This window comes from Carcharhinus amblyrhynchos, chromosome 16 (assembly GCF_965287045.1).
Source record: "Carcharhinus amblyrhynchos chromosome 16, sCarAmb.v2.hapA, whole genome shotgun sequence".
Lineage (NCBI taxonomy): Eukaryota > Metazoa > Chordata > Chondrichthyes > Carcharhiniformes > Carcharhinidae > Carcharhinus > Carcharhinus amblyrhynchos.
The window spans coordinates 57,025,238-57,047,508 of record NC_137339.1 but is presented as its reverse complement, the minus strand read 5'-3'; the positions used below and the strand labels follow the sequence as shown (position 1 = coordinate 57,047,508).

General features: G+C 44.2%; 1 protein-coding gene across 3 annotated transcripts in view; it reads right to left on the bottom strand.

Annotated features, from left to right (window-relative positions):
- tfap2c (transcription factor AP-2 gamma (activating enhancer binding protein 2 gamma)) overlaps positions 1-22,271 on the bottom strand; it is an 88,753-nt gene that overhangs the window by 11,086 nt on the left and 55,396 nt on the right. For all 3 annotated transcript variants that reach the window (XM_080204512.1, XM_080204510.1, XM_080204511.1), the window contains exons 4-6: positions 20,035-20,260; positions 9,402-9,520; positions 7,547-7,688 (exon numbers count right to left, since the gene is read on the bottom strand). In XM_080204512.1, the coding sequence (XP_080060638.1) occupies positions 7,547-7,688; positions 9,402-9,520; positions 20,035-20,260 (487 nt within the window). The remainder of the gene's footprint in view (positions 1-7,546; positions 7,689-9,401; positions 9,521-20,034; positions 20,261-22,271) is intronic.

Below are 22,271 nucleotides of genomic sequence, written 5' to 3'. Positions count from 1 at the left end.
AAAACGGCTTTGATGGAAAAAACTGAATTAGCTAAGAATTGCCACGAGAAATGGTACAGACAAAGCAGCAAGCTTAACCAAATCTTCCTGGATTCTCTGCAAGGCCAGGACTGTACTGTGATGGGGCACGGGGTGGGGGGAGGGGGCATTTAATTTGATGAAGCAATCTCACCTAAAACGCTGTTACATTTATGAGGAAGAATCCTTTCCTATTCCTGGGAGTGTGACCCCCTCAGGCACTCTCACTGCGCCTTCTTTCCTGTTTGCTTAATCAGGTCAGCGTTCTCCTTAATAAACATCCCGTCACCGTCTGCTTCTGCGGGAACTACCCCAGCTGCAGACACATTTGACTAAAAGGACCATTTCTCTGCCATCTGTCAGAAACTAGCCAACAGCACTGCCCCTCAGCAAAATCTGACATTGTTTGATATCTCAGTTTGATTTTATACTATTGGTGTGGAATGGGGGGAGGAATTATCACCCATTTCACCTCATTCTGCACCAAAATCAATGGAAACAAAACAGGGACAGATGTAAAGCAGTCTACCATTCACTATCACTTGTTTCACATGACTACACAGTCATGATTACCCCACATAGATCAAGCCATATAGTGTAAAGGGTCTTTGATACAGTTGCTATTAGGTTAGACCCTGTGCTCTGCAATACAAAACATTCAAGTAACTGCACAGACACACACGTGTACAGCTACAGGAAGCACTCATACAAGTAAACACACATGTACACTCAAACAAATACATGCGGACATGTGAGTACACGCAACCACTGGCCACACAGACTGATGAAAGTTCATAACTGCAAGCAGAGGATTTATGTACGATGAGATTACTGGACTAAATTAGGAGCCAGGAATTATTTTAATTTGTAAAAGATGTTGCCAGCAATGCTGCTGTAATCAGGCCTGTGCACGCACATCATCAAACAACAAAACTACAGAGGCAGCTGAGCAAAGATATTTCACTTGGCAGGAAACAAAGTTACAGATCATCATTACAGTCATAGTCATACTTCACAGAAAAGACCCTTCAACCCATCACATCTCAGGTGAAACATGCCCATTTTGCAGAGTTGAACTGCCACTATTTCCCCATACAGTTTGGAATGCACACATCAGTGACTGCTGCTCAAAAATCAGCTTAACGATCTCTTGTCTGCATATTGACTGATTCTCAAACATTTGCCCTAGAGGCACATGGTGGTTCAGTGGTTAGCACTGCTGCCTCACAGCGCCAGGGACCCAGGTTCAATTCCCGGCTTGGGTCATTGACTGTGTGGAGTGTGCACGTCCTCCCCTGGTCTGCATAGGTTTCCTCCAGGTGCTCCAATTTCCTCTCTCTCTGAAAGTCGTGCTGGTTAGGTGCATTGATCATGCTAATTTCTCCCTCAGTGTATCTGAACAGGCGCCAGAGTGTGACGACAAGGGGATTTTCACAGTAACTTCATTGCAGTGTTACTGTAAGCCTATTTGCAACTAATTAATAAACATTCACTTTAGGGGACATTTCAGACAGAGGGCAGATAATTAGGCTGTTGATTATAAACTATCTAACATTATCCTAACTGCAGTCAAATAAAGAATGTGTATTCTCAACCCCAGGCTGTTCCACAGCACTGTGCAGCCAGTGTTTCCAGGTTCTCCACAAACTGCAATAAGATAAATGATCAGATATTGGCTGAGATCTTCCTGGTACTCAATCGTTAGACGGACGATGGAAGATGCACATTAAGGCCCCCAGGAATTCCTGATGCGTTTACCTACGTGTCAGGGATATTTATACATCTGATTCCCAGCTCCCAGGAACCTGTCTCCAACATTGAGCTGGAGTCAGAGACTTCAGGCAATACTTACCTGAATGCTCACAAGCAATGTTAAAACAATTTAAAATCTAAGTAACTGTACCACAGCCTCCCCCCCAAACACCTGACTGTCCATCATCCGACTACCCCGATGACCAGACTACACCTCACCCCATACTCCCCCCCTCCATTACCTACCAACCAGATCGAACTGCTCCTCCCAACCACCCCAATACCCACTTCACCCACCCACACTCAAAAGACTTTAGCTTGCCTGAATATGGCAACAGATGCCAAAGGGGTACCACATCCTCCCCCACCCTCCCCCTCCAGACACGACTGTGATCTGATGAAGTTCCCTGCGAGACTCGGTGCTCCACGCTTTTGCTGCGACTGAGATCAGGACGTCCTGGGAGAAATTAGCAGTCACGTCAGGTCAGGAAAATCTTGAGGAGCAGCAGCAATGGGCACTGCCCAGAGGATTCGGGTGGCTGTTGAGGAATACTGATGGGATATCCCTCAATTTAGGGGGAACACGCTGTTTGTTTGTAATGATGTGCTATGTGACAATGTGAGAGGGCTGACAGGGCCTTGGTTTAACATTTCACTTCTGGTGTAGCAGCTTTCCCTGAATAGTTCAGTGGGTCAATTGAGGCCTTTAACTGCCCAATTCACTAACTAATGGCATAACCTAATTGGGTCTGCAGCAAGTGGTGGGGGGAACCACCAAGAGGTAAAAACCAACTTGACCTCATTCGACCAATCTGCTGACTGGAGTTGTATCTGTCCATGATAGTGTCGGTAAGAGTGACCACCGCACAGTTCTTGTGGAGACAAAGTCCCGTCTTCACATTGAGACACCACCACTATGCTAAAAGGCTTTGAACAGATCTAGCAATACAGCAGCAGCAGCAGAATATACAATCTGTAACCTCACAGCCCAGCATATCTCTCACTCTACCATTACCACCAAGCCAGGGATCAACTCTCGTTCAATGGAGAGTACAGGATGATGTGCCCGGAGCAACTCCAGATATACCTAAAAATGATTTGATTTGATTTATTATTGTCACATGTATTATTATACAGTGAAAGTATTGTTTCTTGCGCTATACAAGCAAAACATACCATTCTTAGGGAAAGAAACAATAGAGTGCAGAATATAGTGTTACAATCATAGCTAGGATGTAGAGGAAGATCAACTTAATGCAAGGCAAGCCCATTCAAAAATCTGACAGCAGCAGGGAAGAAACTGTTCTAGAGTCGGTTGGTACATAAACTCAGACTTTTGTATCTTTTTCCCAAAGGAAGGTAGTGGAAGAGAGAATGTCCAGGGTGCTTTGCCAAAGCAACAAGAAGTGAAGACAGAGTCAATGGATAGGAGGCTGGTTCACGTGATGGATTGGGCTACATTCATGACCTTTTGTAGATCCTTGCCACCTTGGGCAGAGCAAGAGGCATACCAAGCTGTGATATAACCAGAAAGAACACTTTCTATGGTGCATCTGTAAAAGTTGGTGAGAGTCGTTGCTGACATGCCAAATTTCCTTAGTCTTGAGAAAGAGGTGTTGGTGGGCTTTCTTAATTATAGTGTCGGTACGGGGGGACCAGGACAGGTTGTTGATGATCTGGACACTTAAAAACTTGAAACTCTTGACCTTTTTTACTTCATCCCCATTGATGTAGACAGGAGCATGTTCTTCTTTATGCTTCCTGAAGTTGATGACAATCTCCTTCGTTTTGTTGACATTGAGGGGAGAGATTATTGTTGCTGCACCGGTTCACCAGATTCTCTATCTCATTCCTGTACTCTGTCTTGTCATTGTTTGAGATCCAACCCACTACGGTGGTGTCGTCAGCAAACTTGAAAATCAATTTGCAGGGGAATTTAGCCGCACAGTCATGGGTGTATAAGGAGTATAGTAGGGGGCTGTGAACACAGCTTTGTGGGGCACCAGTGTTGAGGTGTGAACTTGGTGAAGCTACCAAAGAGGACTATTTGCATACCAAACAGTATAAGCAGAACTAATCGAGCTAAGCAATTCCAGAACCAATTGCTCAGATCGAAGCTCTGTAGTTCTGCTGTATCCACTCATGAATGACTGGACAATTCAACAACTCACTGGAGGAGGAGACTCCATAAATATCCCAGTACTGAATGATGGAGGCGCCCAGCACATCAGTGCAAAACACAAGGCTGAAACAATTGTAAACATCTTCAGCCAGAAGTGCTGAATGGATGATTCATTTTGGCCTCTTCCATTGGTCCCCAGCATCACAGGTGTCAGTCTTCAGCCAATTCGATTCACTCCACGTGATATCAAGAAACAGCTGAAGGCACTGGATACCTCAAAAACCCAGGAATGAAAAGTTTTATGTATAAGGAGCAGTTGGGGGCTCTGAGTGTGTACTGATAGAGTGGATGTGGGGAAAATGCAGTTGAGAAACTTATCAGCCATGATTGAATGGTGGAGCAAGGTCAATGGGCCAAATTCTGCTCCTATATCTAATGGTTTTATGACTTGTTCCAGAACTTGCTGCTCCTCTGGCCAAAGTCTTGCAGGACAGCAACAACACTGGCATCAACCTGGTAAAGAAGAAAATTGCCCAGGTATGTCCGGTCCTGGACAAATCACACCAGCCAATTACCAACCCATCAGTTTAGTCTTGATCATCAGTGAAGTGATGGAAGGGGTCATCACCTGTGCTATCTAGTGGCACTTACTCAGCAATAACCTACTCACAGTTGTTCAGTTTGGGTTCCCAGGGTCACTTAGTTCCTGACTGTGGTTCAAACATGGACAAAAGAGCTGAACTCCAGAGGTGACATGAGGATGATGGCCCTTGGCCGAGTGTGGCATCAAGGAGCCCCAGCAAAATGGGAGTCAATGGAATTCAGGTGGAAACTCTCTATAGTTGGAGTTATACCTGGCACAAAGTTAGTCACAAGTAGGCTTACATTCACACTGCAATGAAATTACTGTGAAAATCCCCTAGGTGCCACACTCCAGCACCTGTTTGGGCACACTTAGGGAGAATTTAGCATAGCCAATGCACCCAACCTGCACATCTTTGGACTGTGGAAGGACACCGGAGTGCCCAGAGGAAACCCACACAGACACGGGAAGAACGTGCAGGCTCCGCACGGGCAATGGCCCAAGCCAGGAATCGAACCTGGGTCCCTGGCACTATGAGGCAGAAGTGCTAACTACTATGCTACTGTGCTGCCCAGATAGTGACCCAAGCCAGGAAGCGAACCTGGAAGGAAGACAGTGGTGGTGGTTAGGGGTCAATCATTTCAGGCCCTGGATGTCACTGCAGGATTTTGCTGGGTAGTGTCCTTGGCCCAACCATCTTCAGTTGCTTCATCAATAACCTTCTTTCCATCATAACGTCAGAATTGGGAATGTTCGTTGATGATTGCACAACATTCAGCACAATTTACAACTCCTCAGATGCTGAAGTAGTCCACGTCCAAATGCAGCAAGACCTGGACAATATCCAGGCTTAGACTGAAAAGTGGAAAGAAGCATGCATGCTATACAAGAGCCAGGCAGTGACCATCTCCAACAAGGGAGAATCTAACTATTGGCCCTTAACATTCAATGTCATTACCATCACTGAATCCCCCACTAGCAACATTCTGAGGGGTACCATTGAACTGGACTAGCCATATAAATACTGTGGCTACAAGGGCAGGTCAGAAGCTAGGAATCCTGCAGAAAGTAACTTACCTCCTGACTCCCAAAAGCCTCTCCACCATGTACAAGGTAGTGGGATATACTCCACTTGCCTGGATGAATGCAACTCCAACAACACTCAAGAATCTTGACATCATCCAGTACAAAGCAGCCCATTTGATTGGCACCCATCCCCAAACATTCACTCCCTTCACCACCAATGCAAAGTGGCAGCCATGTGCACCACCCACAAGATGCTCTTCAGAAATTCACCAGGTCGTCTGAGATTGCGCCTTCCAAACCATCTAGAAGGACAAGGGCAGCAGACACATGGGAACACCATCACCTTTAAGTTTCTCTAAGTCACTCAGCATCCTGACTTGGTAATATATCATTGTTCTTTCACTATCATGGGATCAAAATCCTAGAACTCCCTCCATTGTGGGTGTACCTACACCACATGGACTGCAGCAGTTGAAGAAGGCAACTCAGCACCATCTTCTCAAGGGTGAGTAGGGATGGGCAATAAATGCTGGCTTAGCCAGCGACACCCACATCCCATGGGATAAAAATAAAACTTAGTCAACAATCTATTAGGCATAGTAATTAGCACTGCTGCCTCACAGCTCCAAGTTCCGGGGTTCGATTCTCAGCTTGGGTCATTGTCTGCATGGAGTTTGGTGGTGACAATCATCACCATCACTGCGATGCTACCAGGGGTTGTCATGGTAGCCACCAGTAACACTGGGGCAAAAATCACGGTCATTTCTGCTGTCAGAATCATTGTGAAGAAAGCCAAACAATGAGATTGTGTCAAGAGTACTCTTGCTGGGTGATCACTAAGGTTAAGCCCTTGAGAGAACAAGGTCACAATCTAGAAATGTCAGCTCGGCTATTGTTATCAGTTTGCACAATCTCCCCAGGTCTGCGTGGGTTTCCTCCATGTGCTCCGATTTCCTCCCACAGTCCAAAGATGTGCTGGTTAGGTTGATTGGCCATGCTAAATTGCCCCTTAGTATCTGGGATGTGTATTTTAGAGGCATTAGAAGAGTAAGTATGTGGGGTTTCGGGGATAGGACCTGGTGGGATTGTTGTCAGCACAGACTCAATGGGCTGAGTGGCCTCCTTCTGTACTGTAGGGTTTCTATGATTTCTATGATTATCACTGTATCATGTGACTATCAGGATGGAAGAATTAAATGCACCGTGGTCACTTCTTATCCAGAAATGTCTATGTTCCTTCATTTGATGTCCAGCACATGTGGTCTAGTTTTCAGAATCCTTGTCATAGAATCATACAGCACAGAAGGCCATTCAGGTCAATACTTCGAAAGAGCTTTCTAATTAGCCTCACTCCCTTATTTTTATTGCATATTTCTGCATTTATTTCCTTTACAAGTATAGATCTAACCTACATTTGAAGTTTACCTTTCAGGCAGATCTTAAAAACTCTGTGTTAAAGAAAAACAAATCCTATTCATCTTTCCTTTGACTGCTTTGCCAACTATTTTAAATCCGTCTCCTATTTTTGCCAACTCTCCTGCCTGTGGTAACAGTTCCTCCTTATTCCCTGCATCAAAATTATTTATAATCAGTGTTTTATAAAGACTGAGCACTCCTGATTTTGTATTCCATGTCTGTTCATAAAAACTACACCTTGACCAAAATGAAAAGGTAGCCAGTAAAGTAGCTAAGGAATGTTCAGGCTGTCGATGAAGATAATCTGTTAGGGGTATAGAACTTGAGTATTGTTGAAATAAAGAGACACCCTGTTGAAGCTTTTCATCTCACACTTATCAGGACAGTTTACCAGGATACCAATATTAAAGGAAACAATCTATACTGCATGAGAAGAGCCCTGTTGGTTGCTAAGTGGATTGTGATTGGTAGGAGGCATGCCATGGGGAATGCAGTATAAATTGATGTTCCCTTTATTATTGGTACTTTTTTTCATTCTCCCCCTCCCCCCCACTTTTTCCCACCTCCTGCCTTGACAAGGTCCCCAATGCCCCCCCTCAGTAGCAATCCCAACAGGAGGTGAAACTTACTTTGCTGCGAGTAGCATATTCTTCCGATTACTGATTTCACTGCGGTCTATATGTTGTCGAGTCAGGTACTCTGCAGCTGCTTTGGCGGGGAATTCTGTCTCACACACATAACCAAAATCACGAGCCAGATGTACAGCTTCACCTAAAGGCAAAGTATGGCATTGATTTAGTAACTTGAAGCTGCCGGCATATGCGCCCAGTTGATGGAGCTTAATGCGGGGGAGTGGAATGACAAACACAAGGGAGCTTCTGCAAACCTATTAAATATGACTCACATTCCACTCTGAAGCTGGAGGGAGCCTTTGACATGATAGTATTCCCCCTTCAACTCTGACTACAGAGAGTCCAGGAACTGCAGCTCGAGCTCAGATTCTGAGTTGGCATCCTGCAGGATTTTTGTGACTGGGAGTTCAGGGTACATGTGAGACAAGAGCCCCTCTATACAGGACTCAACCCCCTACTGAATCTAATAAAGATGGTTACAACTATGAAAGGGGCATTCAGGTTGTAGCCTGTCAGCCTCGTAAATCCCTCCACTTCTGTATTCTGTTCTCAAAGAGAAAAATGTGAACATGCACTGTATGGGAGGGGGTGGCACAATGGTATTATCATTGGACTAGCAATCCAGAGACCCAGGGTAATGCTGTGGGGACCCGGGTTTGAATCCAGCAGATGGTGAAATTTGAATTCAATAAAAAAAAATCAGGAATTAAAAGTCTAATGATGACCATGAAACCATTGTCAATTGTTGTACACACTCATCTGGTTCTTTGATGTTCTTTAGGGATTGAAATCTGCCGTCCTTACTTGGTCTGGTCTACAAGTGACTCCAGACACACAGCAATGTGGTTGACTCTCAAACACCCTCTGAAATGGATATGCAATAAATGCAGATTTTACAGGATGGGGGTGTCAATGACACCCACATCCCATAAAAATTAATTTAAAAAAACAAGAACGGTGGAGGTTATAAATGGATGGTGTAGAGTACATGATAAGAGACATACGTATAAGGTGCAGGCTTCATGAGCTTTCTCATGTTATAATTTCTTAAAATTATGATCATGTCACATTCAGACAGATGAGTGTGAAATTCTTTATTTTTGGAGTTATAACTCATGTAATATTGGTTACAATTTCAAGTACTTCCCAGATTTGTTTAGAGTTCTAGTGGTGATTTCTTGGATGGGGAGTATCGGGGGTAATCGCATTACAGGTTACCCATCCGATGTTTATTTAGAAATAGAGGAGGGAGCAGTTGGTAAATTTTAAATATTTTATGCCCTGATCTGGCTGATGTTGTTTTCAGATGTTTAGGCAACATGGATTTGAGTTGGGGAGGTATGGGGCGTTTTCCTCAATGCATCCAGCCTCTTTTTAATAGATTTCTGGGATTGTCCTTGGCCTACTATTCACTGGAACTTCAGTACAAATCCTAACTAAACTGAGTAAAGATGGTTTCCACCAACATGATGTCTGATATGGAGCAAGCTTAAGGAATCAATCTCCAGTGAGTGGGCTAAACTTTGTGCAAATTGTGCACCTACAATTGGCGGGCACGGAAGCAGCCACAATCTGAACCCAAACACAGTTTCCGGTCAGGCACATGTCTGCTTAAATAACAGAAACTTCTGGCCAATGTGTTGACCGCACAGCACAAAAAGATTACAGCCATAATTCTCCAAACCTTGTCCGCAGCTGGGATTCTCTGGTCCTGCTGCAGTGAATGGAGATTTAGCTGAGCCCTAGATTCTCCATTCTCACTGGCAGCGGGAATGGGACCTGCAAGACTGGGGAATTATGACCTACATTCGATTTTTCAATCCAGTTAGGGGAAAATGGAAAACAGACGTACCTTCGACGAGAGAGGTCAGCAGGGTCACGTTGGCAGCTTTCCGTCTCCCAGCAGGAAGGTTTAATCCTATTTTATCGAGTCTCTCGCGTAACGACCTTCCTCCATTTTTTGACTTTGCCCTGGGGTAAAACAATTGGAGAGTTTAAAATACAAACTGTGCAACTCTTCACGAGATGAAGGCAATCAAGCGACAAGCTTAGGTTCCTCCACCTTGGCATTATTCCAATCAGTGGGCAGCAGGGTGGCATTTGTATATGTCTGACTATACCAGCACCAACCTGGGCCACACTCACTTCACAGAGTTTCACAAAACATGAGCCAGATCTCTGCAGCACTTTAATTCACTTCAGATGAAGAAGCAAATCCTACTAACATAACCCAGCCAATCTATTGACTCTCATTCTATCAATCTTATTCAAATATCTTCTCAATTGGAGGACATTGTGAGTTAGTGGAAGGATTCACACTCTGATTAAGTCTTCCATGGCTATAAATCAGCCAATGGGATGGAGTGGAAAAATGTCATTGGCTTCCACAACCAATGCAATGAGAGTTAACATTCATACCAAACCGGTGAGCTTTGAGCTAATTGTCATTGAGAATTCAGGGCCAGGGCACTCAATGCAAGATAATCACTCCAGTAAAAACATCCAACATTTCAATTACATTGACTGAAAAGTCACAGAGCATAAGTTTAGTCATGGCAACTAGATTGACAGAGATTGACCCAGGACAAAGATTGCAGGATGACCAAGACTGGAAACTGAATGTTCAAGGGCATTTAACATTTAGGAAGGATAGGCAAAAAAAGGGTGGGGTAGTGCTGTTAATAAGATCAGTACATTAGTGAGAGAGGATCTTAAATCCAAAGATGAAGATGTAGAATTAGTTTGAATGGAGGTAAGAAACAGCAAGAGGCAGCAAACATTGGTGGGAGTTATTTATAGGCCACCAAGCTGTAGTGGTAATTATACTGTAGGGTATTATATTAATCGGAAAATTGGAATTGCATATAAGGGTAATACTGTAATCATGGGGGGGATGAGAGGCTGGGGGGAAGGGGACAAAGCGGAGGTGGGGATGGGGGAAGGTGGTGGTGTAAACCTACATTTAAACTGGCCACACTTAATTAATTTGAATGATGTGGAGGGTGTAAATGAGATAGCTTTCTAGGGCAATAGGTTGAGGAACCAGCTACAGAACAGGCTATTTTTGATCTAGTATTCTGCAAGAGAAGATGAATAATCTTCTTGTAAAGGAGAATTCAGGGAAGAGTGACCATATACAATGAATCTTATATTAAACTTGAAAGTGATGCAGTTTATTTTGAGATTAGGGTCTTCAACCTAAACAAAAGGAAACTACAAAGGTACGAGGGGGAAATTGGCTGCTTTAAATTGGTAAATAACATTCAGAAAGTGTAGACAGGCAATGGCTCACATTTAAACCATTAATACATGTCTTACAACAAATGTACATTCCTCCCAGCTACGTGTTTTCCACCAGCGGGAAGTGATGCACTGTTTACTAAAGGTGGGATTCTCTTGTCCCACTACTGTCAATAGGATTTCTTATTAACGTCACCCCACGCCAGCAAGTAACCAGTGTGTGGAGGTGTGCTGCCAGCAGGAGCAGAGCGTCCCGCCGGAGAATTTGGCCCTTATTTCCACAGAATCAGAGAGCAGTGAAACATAGAAGGAGTCCTTCTAACAGGGATGAAGTAAGAGAGGGGGAAGGCGACATCAGGATATTGAATTTGATGATCAGCCATGATCAAAATGAATGGCGGAGCAGGCTCTGTGGGCTGAATAGTTTCAATGTTCCGGCCCATTGATTCTGTGTTGGATTTTTCAAAAAGCAACACAAATTTGTCCCATTCCCTGCACTTTCTCCACATTCCCAAAAAAAAATTGTTTTCCCCTTTAAAAGTTATGACTGAATCTTTACTCAACAAACTATCAGGTACTGCACTGCAACCGTAAACTCCATTAAAAAATTTCCTTGTGTCACCTCTTTTCCTTTTGCCAATCACCTTAAAGCTGTCAGCTCTTGCTATCACCCTTCAACCAATGGAAACAGTTTCTCTTTATTTTCCTCGTCTAAAACATTCACCTCTGTCAAATCTTCATGTTATTTTCTCTGCTCCAAGAATAATAACCAGTCTATTCACACCACTGTAATCCTTCATCACTGAAGTCATTGTAATAAATCCCTTCTACCTCTAAAACCCCTCTTTATCCTGTGTTAAAGTGTGTGCCCTGAATTGGGATCTATACTGTAGCTGAGGCCAAACAACTGTTTTAGTGTAACTTAACTTTTATAGTAAATACCTCAATATATACATCTCTATTTTGCATATCTCTTATACAATGCTCTTTTGCAAAGCCCAGTATCCCCACATATTTAACTAAATGCTTTATTAAGCTGTTCAGCCACCTTCAAAGAGTTGCACATAAACCAAATATGAAACTTTATCAAATGTTTTTTGAAAAGTCGAATTACACATTATCAATCACATTGCCCTAATCCTTCCTTTGTTACCTCATCAAAGATCTCAAGAAAGTCAAACATGATTTTTCCCTGAATAAATCTGTGCTGACTTTCCTGTATTAGTCCATGCTTGTCCAATTGCCTGCTATTTTTCTCTTAATTACTGCTTCTAGAAGTTTCCTCACCGCTGCTATTAAACTTACTGGTCTGTACTTGTCAAATTTATCCTCCTCCACATTCTTAATAAGGGTTTAACATTTGTTATTCTCCAGTCCTCTAGACCACACTACCTCCTGGTGGCATGGTGGCACGGTGGTTAGCATGGATGCCTCAAAGCACCAAGGACCTAAGTTCGATTCCGACCTTGGATGATGGTGTGGAGTTTGCATGTTCTCCCCGTGCCTGCATGGATTTCCTCCAGGTGTTCTGGTTTCCTCTCACACTCCAAAGATGTGCAGGATAGGTGGATTGGCCATGCTAAATTGCTCCTCAGTGTCAGGCGGATTAGTAGGGTAAATACATGGGGTTATGGGGATAGGGCCTGGGTGGGATTGTTGTTGGTGCAGGCTCAATGGGCCAAATTGCCTCCTTCTGCACTGTAGGGATTCTATAATGATTCTACAATATCCAAGGAGGATTGGAAGTTTGTGGCCAACAAGTCCACAATTTCTACCATTGCCTCAGCAGCCGAGAATGCATTTCATCTGGACCAGGTGACTTATCCAGTTTGAAGGACTGCCAGGTGCTGCCTTTCCCATACTCGCTCTTTATCTGTTTTTATCTCCTGCAAAATCTCATAACCCGGTCATTCACTGTAACCATGGCAATGTTCTGTTTGGAAAAGGCCAATGCAAAGTACTCAGGTCCTACTCCCTACCTCCACCAACAGAAGTATATTTGCAAAACAGATGGGAAGCAACCCAACACAGTAGCAAACACCAGCCAGGATCTAACTTAATCCTGTCCTGTATTGAGTTAATCCACAGTGTCAAGTTACCTGCCCTATTGTCTCAGACCCTTTGTCAGCCAAGAACGTTTCCTGTCTCTGAATTCATAGAACTTCAAATAGTAAATTCTCCAAAATGTAAAGAGATTAAACAGTAATTAAATTGATATTTTCTGCTTGCTCTGTCAATTTTGTAAATGCCACACAAACTTCTTGAGCATAATGCTCCCTTTAAACAGAAGTCCCCCACTGGTAATGAATAAGAAAGGAGGAATTCCAATGACAGGACAAGGCTCATCCTTTCACACAAATCAACCCCACCTATTCGCTTTTTCATATACCTCAGCCTTACTTGCCAGCACTTAATTGCTATTCAAAAGCACTTACGCAGTGCAGTTTAACAGTCTTCCCCAGTAACTCATTTCACAATTCTGAAAATATTTTTCCTTCTTCTGACTTTTACATTTCTATCTTGTGCCTCCCTGGGAATTGAACTACAATGAATAATTTGTGCTGATCTGTTTTTGTGGGTGAATGCCACACTATTTCAGCACCTTCTTTTTTACCCATCTCTTGAACATTTTGGAGAATGGACTGAGTAAGTTTTCCCTGTTAATGCTGAACAAGTTGTAGTGAACAGCCTGGCAGAATCCATAACTGGAGGAGTCTGAACTTTGGCCAAAGCCAATCTGTTGAAAAAGCTGGACAGAAGATGTGAAAAGTTAGCAGTATAGATAGGCTGATTAAAAAGCTGAGACAGACCAGGCTTGGTTCATTCAGATACATGAAGCTGAGGGGCAGATACAGTGTGGCTTTTACAGACTGATCACCCATCCTTGAAGTCCAACAAATTCATTTATAATTGATCCTGCCTGTTATTTGTCACACTGGTTTGATTCCCAGCAGAAATTTTCTCTAACTAAACATTGGGAACACTGGAGCCAATGCCTGCTCATGGAGTGTTATTTTAAAAACTGTCTAATGGCAGACTTTTACATTCCCCCACTGGGGGAAATCAGACAGCCTTCTCATCGATCTCTCGCCTGCCTGACCGATCGATTTTATGTTTCGACAAATGAAGCCTAGGTCGGTTGACCCATCCTTGCCACAAATGAGACCCTTAAATGGCCAATTATTGACCATTTAACAGTTTCTACCCAGCGTCAATTTTAAGGCTGGTGGGAGGAATTCATGGGCTTGGCAGGGGGAGAGTGAAAATGACTATGTCCAGACCTCGGGCAGGGCAACTCCATCAGCAGCCCCCTTCTAGCATTAGGCGCTTCCCCTCTGCTCCCAGCAAGAAAGGTACACCTTGTCCAGGTCATCCCTTCCCACCTGGCCTCTCTACCAACAGTCCATTCACTTCTGCCCACAGCCCTGGGCCTCACCTCCCTTCCCCAGGTTGAGAACTCTTCACATATCTGGTCCCAGACACCCTGGAATTAGACTCAGGGCACTTCCTGCAGTCCCAGACTTGTCCACTGCTGCTAGTGAGCCACTGGTCAATCAATTAGATGGCATCTGTCTGAGATGGGACTTCCTCCTGAGCGAAGGGAAGAAGTCCCCTCTCGAGACAATGAATGTTTCTTGGAGCATTAAACAGCTGCGAGGCAGACAGTATGAGCGGGAGTGCATTCTCCACCAACTCCTGGAACGGTGACAGGGAAAACACTGCCATCTTAAAATTCCTGAGGGAAATCCGGTCCTCTGCCTCAAATGAGAGTCTACATAAGGATTTAGTTGGAGTTATGCAGTTACAATCTTAGGGAGTGAATTTGGGTAAAAGCACTGATATGAAATTGTGCATTGCCAGCCTAAAGTGTATTCAAACCATGCATCCCATCCTCTTCCACAATAGAAAGAAAGAAGATATTGGATGTGCTGCTGATTGAACCTGCTCAGATCAATTTCACTGCCAAATATCCAATGTGACTTTGGATGTTGTTGTAAGAAGATTTACATTTCACAATGAAAATTTGTGAAGGTTTTATGGTGCACTGGGTAGTGTTCCTGCTGTCAATCCAGAAACTCTGTACTTCATTCCCATCACAAGACTTGATGGTCAAGGACGGTGCGTTCATAATGCAGCCAGGTAGGTCGAGTATCGAATTTGAAACACTCCCAACACACACCAATGGCAGGCATTAAGAACAGGTCACACATGTGTTGGAAAGAATGTTGGAGCCTCTACCTTCACTTTCCATAGCTCCAGACTACAATGTCTGTGGAGAAGTAAATATTGCCACAGGCACTCAAGATTCAGGAACATTTAACCAGTTTAATCACTACATGGTATTACATTTCAAATTCAACTTGATTAGATTATAGTGAGTCACAATCCAAGGAAGATTCTGTAATCTACCCAGTTGAAACCTGGATAATTTTAAAGAATTATAATAGGCCACCCACTGCCTTCTTTTTTACAGAGAAAAGTGTCCCAGCCATTAAATCATTTCTGATAGTTATAACTTCTCAATTCTGAGATAATCCTAGCAAATATTGGGGGCAATTTTCCTATCCTGCTGCACTAAATTTTTAGCCCAGCGGGCCAGGGGAATCGCGCCTCTGCCGATTCATGGGATTCCCGTGAGTGTTCGTGCCACACTTGTCCAGATTTCCGGCAGCATCTGCGCATTGCTGGAAATCGGCTGGGAGACCAACTGCAAAATAATATTTTACATACTATTTAAATGCTGTTAGCAGGCTGAGGACTGAATTCTCTGGACCCATTAGTATCTCCCACCCCGTCAGATGTTTCTCCCCAGCAGGAATTACTATAGTCCCTACTTACTGGTTCCCCAAAGCCAACTAGCAGGAGAACCCCACTGCAGTGAAGGGGACAATTGGTGCCCCCCAGTGGGTTGGGTGGTGGGGAGGCGTGGTGCCCCTTGGGCATGGGCATCCTGACAGTGCCAGCCTGTGCCACCTGGCACTGCCCAAGAGGCAAAGTGCCAATGCCCAGCAGACAACTTGGCACTGCCCACCGAGCATGGGACAGTGTCAAGGGATGGGTTTACTGTACATGCGCAGAGGCTACTGGTCTCAACCGCTCCAGTGTGAATAGATCCTGCCCCTGAAATCTAATGACATTCACACTGGTGGCCCTTGCAATGCACAGAGCGTGGAAGATTCTAGTCTGAACTCCCAATGAAAAACCAACATGAATTTCTCTAGTTCTCTGTGAATTCGCCACTTAGAATTTTTTTGGGAAGATCATCCCCAGTACTTTGTGCTTTCTCAAGTGCCTTTATGCTGTTTTTGTATTTTAGAGACCAGAATGTGATTTAACCAATGTTCCATGACTTATTTCTCCAAAGGAAGATAGTCTAAAAGAGTAAAACATCCAAAATGACAATGGGCTTTGGTAGATATCCAACGTGTTTTAGTCATTCAGTCACCTTAGATTAGCATTGTGGGTTCTGAAATATTATCCCAATAAAGCAGTGTGAAATAGGGAATTATCCAGATATGTGGAATTGTCCACAGCACCTGAGCTACACAGAGGGCTGTTCCCAAGTCCCCATTTGCTGCAGCCTTCCTAGCCTAAATCTGGCTAAAATTAGCCAGATTTAGTTAACCATGCACTTGAATTGGCAGTCCGTGGCTCAATTCATAGCAATCATGGGTCAATGCTGACCACTGGGCCATAGTAATACTGAGGGGTGCTGCAATATTAAAGATTGGACAGGATATTAAATTGAGGGAAGAGCAGAAAGGTTCCCTGGTCAAGACACTTCCTTGAACAAACATCACCATAATAAAGCTTTCTTTGGTGATAGGGCTTTTGCATCTGGTTACAATCCTTAATTATACTGAGGTGCTGTCATGGCAGTGGTTTGCATTGTGAAAGATTCTTTGATCATTTCAGAGAGTTCAGCTCTCAATCAAGCTTCTCACTTCAGTGAAAAGCGACACATTGGCACAGTAGTTAGCTCTGCTGCCTCACAGCGCCGGGGACCTCGGTTCAATTCCCGGCTTGGGTCACTGTCTATGTGGACTCCGCACGTTCTCCCTGTGTCTGCATGGCTTTCCTCCGGGTGCTCCAGTTTCCTCCCACAGTCCAAAAGACACGCTGGTTAGGTGCACTGGCCGTGCTAAATTCTCCCTCAGTGTAACCGAACAGGTGCCAGAGTGTGACAACTAAGGGACTTTCATAGTAACTTCATTGCAGTGTTAATGTAAGCCTACTTGTGACAATAAATAAATAAACTTTAAACTTTACAGCACCAACAGCGTGGTGCACTGTCAACGATATCTTCTTTCAAACAAATGTAAAATATCCCAGTTCTAACTAATATTTATCCTTCAACCAAAAATCACAAGAAAAGATTTCAAACACCTTCCAAGTTTCTCTCTCACATAGATTTTGGCAATACCAATTTCTATACCACAGCTTCCTAATCTGAGATGCCCATTCAATGTGATTGACAAAATTCTCAACTGCATCTATTGTGCTCCTGCTTACATGCCTTCCATTCCTCTCCCTCCCTGCCTCCCAGAAGCACAATCAAGTTCCCTCTGTCCTCACTTCCCACCCACCAGCCTCCACACTCAGCTGCCACCATCTCCAATCTCCAACATGATGCCGTCACAAAGATATGTCCCCTTCTCCTTTCTTTCCATCATTCCAGAGGGACCATTCCCTCCATGACCCCCTGGTCCACTCTTAGAATCCACAGAATTCCTACAGTGTAAATGGAGGCCATTCGGCCCGACCACAATCCCACCCAGGCTCTATCCCCATAACCCAACTTATTTACCCAGCTAATCCTCTAACACCAAGGGACAATTTAGCATGGCCAATCCACCTAACCCACACATCCTTGGAGTGTGGGAGCACCTGGACAAAACCCACAGACACACGGAGAATGTGCAAACTCCACACAGACAGTGAGCCAAACCATGAATCAAACCGGGCTCCTGGTGCTGTGAAGCAGCTGTGTTAACCACTGTGCCACCATGTTGCCCCATTTTTGGAAACGATTCTGCTTTTCCCCATTTACTCCTCCTCTCAACACATCTTTTGATTCTATATTTGACTCCTTTCCACCTTCTTTTTCTTCGTACAAACATCCCTCTTGTCATTTCATCTCTCCTGCCTTCCAGTTATCACAGTCCTTTCCTTTGTTTTCCCGCCCCCACCTCTGTACTTGTTTCAAATTTACACATCTGTATTCCGGCAGAAGGTCGTCAATGTAGATGGGTGGAATCTGGCTGGTGGTGAGCATGGAGGGAGGAAGGGTATAAACCTTCCTGCCTTCACCAGAATTAGGTATTGGGTAGGAAGCCCATGATCAACATTCTCGCCTGGCCACAAATTGAGCTCTTTAAGTGGTCCATTAATGACCATTGACAAGGGTCTCATCCCACCACCAATACTTAGCAGCCGGTCCCACATTACTTACCTATGGAATGGTTTGCTGAATGATCCTGGAGCTCCAGCAGGTGTTTTCAGGCAGCAGCCCTGACCTCCCATGTGGTGCTGCCAAGCAGCTTCTGATTGGCTGGCAGCTCTGTGGGTGAGGCTTCTGTCCCTGGGGTCCTGATCCCAGAGTAAGGGCTGCTGCTGAATTCACCACTGCCCACGCCATAAGAACATAAGAAATAGGAGCAGGAGTAGGCCATCTAGCCTTTATAGCGAGGGGAATAGAATATAAAAGCAGGGAGGTCTTGCTGCAACTGTACAGGGCACTGGTGAAGCCGCAGCTGGAGTACTGCGTGCAGTTTTGGTCGCTGCACTTGCGCAAGGATATTTTGGCCTTGGAGGGAATGCAGAGGAGGTTCACCAGGCTGATACCGGAGATGAGGGGGTTGGACTATGAAAAGAGACTAAATAGACTGGGTCTGTACTCGTTGGAGTTTAGAAGGATGAGGGGGGATCTTACAGAGACGTATAAGATAATGAAAAGGATGGATAGGGTAGAGGTAGAGAGATTCTTCCCGCTTAGAAAGGATAGCAGGACTAGAGGGCACAGCCTCAAGATAAGAGGGGGGTGCAGTTTAGATCGGAATTGAGGAGGAACTTCTTCACTCAAAGGGTGGTGAATCTCTAGAATTCTCTGCCCGTTGAAGTGGTGGAGGCTACCTTGCTAAATATATTTAAGTCATGGGTAGATAGGTTTTTGACAGACAAGGGAATTAAGGGTTATGGGGAAAAAGCAGGAAAGTGGAACTGATCCACTTCAGATCAGCCATGATCTTATTGAATGGCGGGGCAGGCTCGAAGGGCTAGAACATAAGAACATAAGAAATAGGAGCAGGAGTAGGCCATCTAGCCCTTCGAGCCTGCCCCGCCATTCAATAAGATCATGGCTGATCTGAAGTGGATCAGTTCCACTTTCCCGCTTTTTCCCCATAACCCTTAATTCCCCTGTCTGTCAAAAACCTATCTACCCGTGACTTAAATATATTCAGTGAGGGCCACGGCCTGATTAGTGCCTGGTTCACTAGGCCCTCTCCAAACGAGGCTGTGCAGGTCTCTCACTGGCTCTGCAGGTGATATGATGTGGAGATGCCGGCATTGGACGGGGTAAACACAATAAGAAGTCTCACAACACCAGGTTAAAATCCAACACCAAAGTTCTTCCCACACACCTGACGAAGGGACAGCGTTTCCGAAAGCTTGTGGGTTTACTATCAAATAAACTGGTTGGACTTTAACCTGGTGTTGTGAGACTTCTTACTCTGCAGGCAATAGACAGGACTACCAACAGCTCACAAAGATCCCACTCCATTTTTCCCTCCACTAACCTTGCTCAGTCTACTGAGTACTCTCAGCATTTTCTGTTCTTATATAATAAAACAAGTCATCCTGTCATTTATGACACTACTGTTTGTGAGAGCTTACTGTGCCCAAGTTGTCGGCCATGTTTCTAACATCGTGACAGCAGCTACACTTTAAAAACACGTAATTAGCTGTAAAGTGGTTTGGGAATTATTGAGTCATAAAAGGTGTTTTATAAATGCAAGATCTTGCTTTCCTCTTTGTAAAATAGTTATTAAACACCAATGAAAGGAACTTATTGAATGAGTTCCAAACTAATTTGTTTACGAGATATTGGCAATTCAACCCACATTCACATACTCACTAGCTTCTGTTATTGCAGGATCTCAATCTTAAAGTACATTATTATAAAGCACTCCTCTCTCCTGTCCCCCCCACAGAAAAATTAACAGCCAATTTTGTTCTACACCCACCTTCGCAGGACTCCCCCGAGAAGCGATGCATTCAGGCACTCAGGAGGAGACAAGCGCCTCTGGACCTCCGCCACTGTCACCTTGTACTTGGACGTAGAACTCAGGAGTGAGAGTCGACCAGGGACTGAACAAAACACTTCATTGGGATTGGTGACGCCCCCAGTCAAACTGTCCTTCTGGTAGGACAGTGCAGACAGCGCTGTGCTTTTGGACATTGATATCGGCCCTTGGAAAGGGAAAACAACAAAGGTTAGCTGGCAGATTAACAAAGGGACACAAATAATAACTCTGGCTACACTTAGGTCCTGTAACAGCCAGACAGAGTGAGCAGCCTCATATCCTTGAAACCCATATTGTAAACAGATGGCAGCTGGGTATTTTTATACTCCAGCAGTGGGCTGCACACATATTCAGCATGTTGCCAAATACATTGGCTTGTAGGAAACTGAGAGTGAGCACCATTTAATGGAAATAGGGAAGGAGTCATAATTAAGTATACATGACATACCAATTTAACAGAACGTTCAACATGCAGTGTTAGAGATATCATCAAATTCAAAAGGCATTGGATTATACCAGTGCAAGCTCAACTATGCAAAGATTCCAGCTTAGGCAGGCTGGCTGATGGTATTATGGTTCTTTTATGCAATTGAGTTCCCAGACTGCTAACCTTTCAAAAGCTGGTATGCAACACCAGCATCCAAACAAGCAGAGCCAATTCCATTAAGGGATAGGTTAGCATCTGCCACTAATTCACTACTACAAGAACATCTCTTTGCAATCTTTCCATTCACTACTAAATATGAAAAAACAAATGGAACAGCGATAACTTCCATTTATAAAGGATCTGTAAGACAGCAGAATGTCCCTAGGCACAGCACAGGAGCATTATTGCAGGAAATTTGACACCCAGCCAGATAAGGAGAGACTACAGCAGATGATTATACTTAGCCAGATGTAGATCCAGAGGAGCAAAGAGGAATGAAAGGTGAATGATGGAAAGATTTAGAGAAAGAATTCCAGAGTTTTGACAGCTAAGAGCACTGCCATCAATGATGGAATGATTAAAATTGGCGATGAGGCCAGATTTGGAACATTTTAGAGGGCGGCGGGGCTGGAGGAGGTTACAAAGATTGGAAGGGATGAAATCACAGAGGTTTCAAAAGAAAGAAAAGAATTTTAAAACTAACACATTACTTGTAAGTCAATGAGCACAGGGATGATAGGTAAACACAATTGGGGTAAAAGAGTTTTGGATCTGCTTACCTTTATGAAGGTTAGGAGATAGGAGATTAGCTGGTGATGTATAGAAATAGTATGGAACTAACAAAGGGATGGCTGAAGCTTTTAGCAATAACAGATATCTAAATGTTAATCTGAAACCAATCCACATTGATAAAAAAAAAATCAGCATGTTCTTATCTGGCAAGAGACAGATGATTTCTGGATGCTATGAAATGATTCATTCATAGCTCCAGAGAGCTGGGTTTGATTCCAGCCTCAGGTTGCTGTCTGTGTGGAGTCTGCACATTCTCCCTCTGTCTGCATAGGTTTCCACTGGGTGCTCCGGTTTCCTCCCACAATCCAAAGATGTGTGGGTTAGGTTGATTGGCCAAGTGTGGGTTAGACAGATTAGCCATGGAAAATGTGTGGGGTTATGGGATAGCGCAGGGGAGAGAGCCTACGTAAGATACTCTATCAGTCGGTGCATTCTCAATGGGCTGAATGGCCTTTTTTGTATTGTAAGGATTCTATGAACATTGATATCGAGCCTTGGAAAGGGAGAACAATAAAGGTTAATTGTCAGATTAACAAAAGGACCTAAATAATATCTGACTGCACTGAGGTCCTGTGACAGCCTCATGTCCTTGCAACCCATATTGTAAACAGATGGCATCTGGGCTTTCTTATACTCCAGCAGTGGGCTGTGCAAAAAACTTCAGTCTGTTCTGAAGAAATTTTGTAGCCTTTTAGTACCCCGGCACAGAGGAATTGAATTACATGTGTGTGGTTAAAGCATGCATTTCAATCATCCTCACAATTGAAATGTATCCACCATTCCTCACACACTAGACAGGATTCTCCAGTCCTTCCCAAAGACAGGAATTCCCATTCCCCTGGCAGAGGACCATGTGAGCTACGCATTAGGCTGTAGACTTTGGTGAAATCAGAAGATCCTGCCAGTGGTCAATGGCTCACTGCGTCGCTGGGGTTGTGGGGGGCTGAAAATCCAGCCT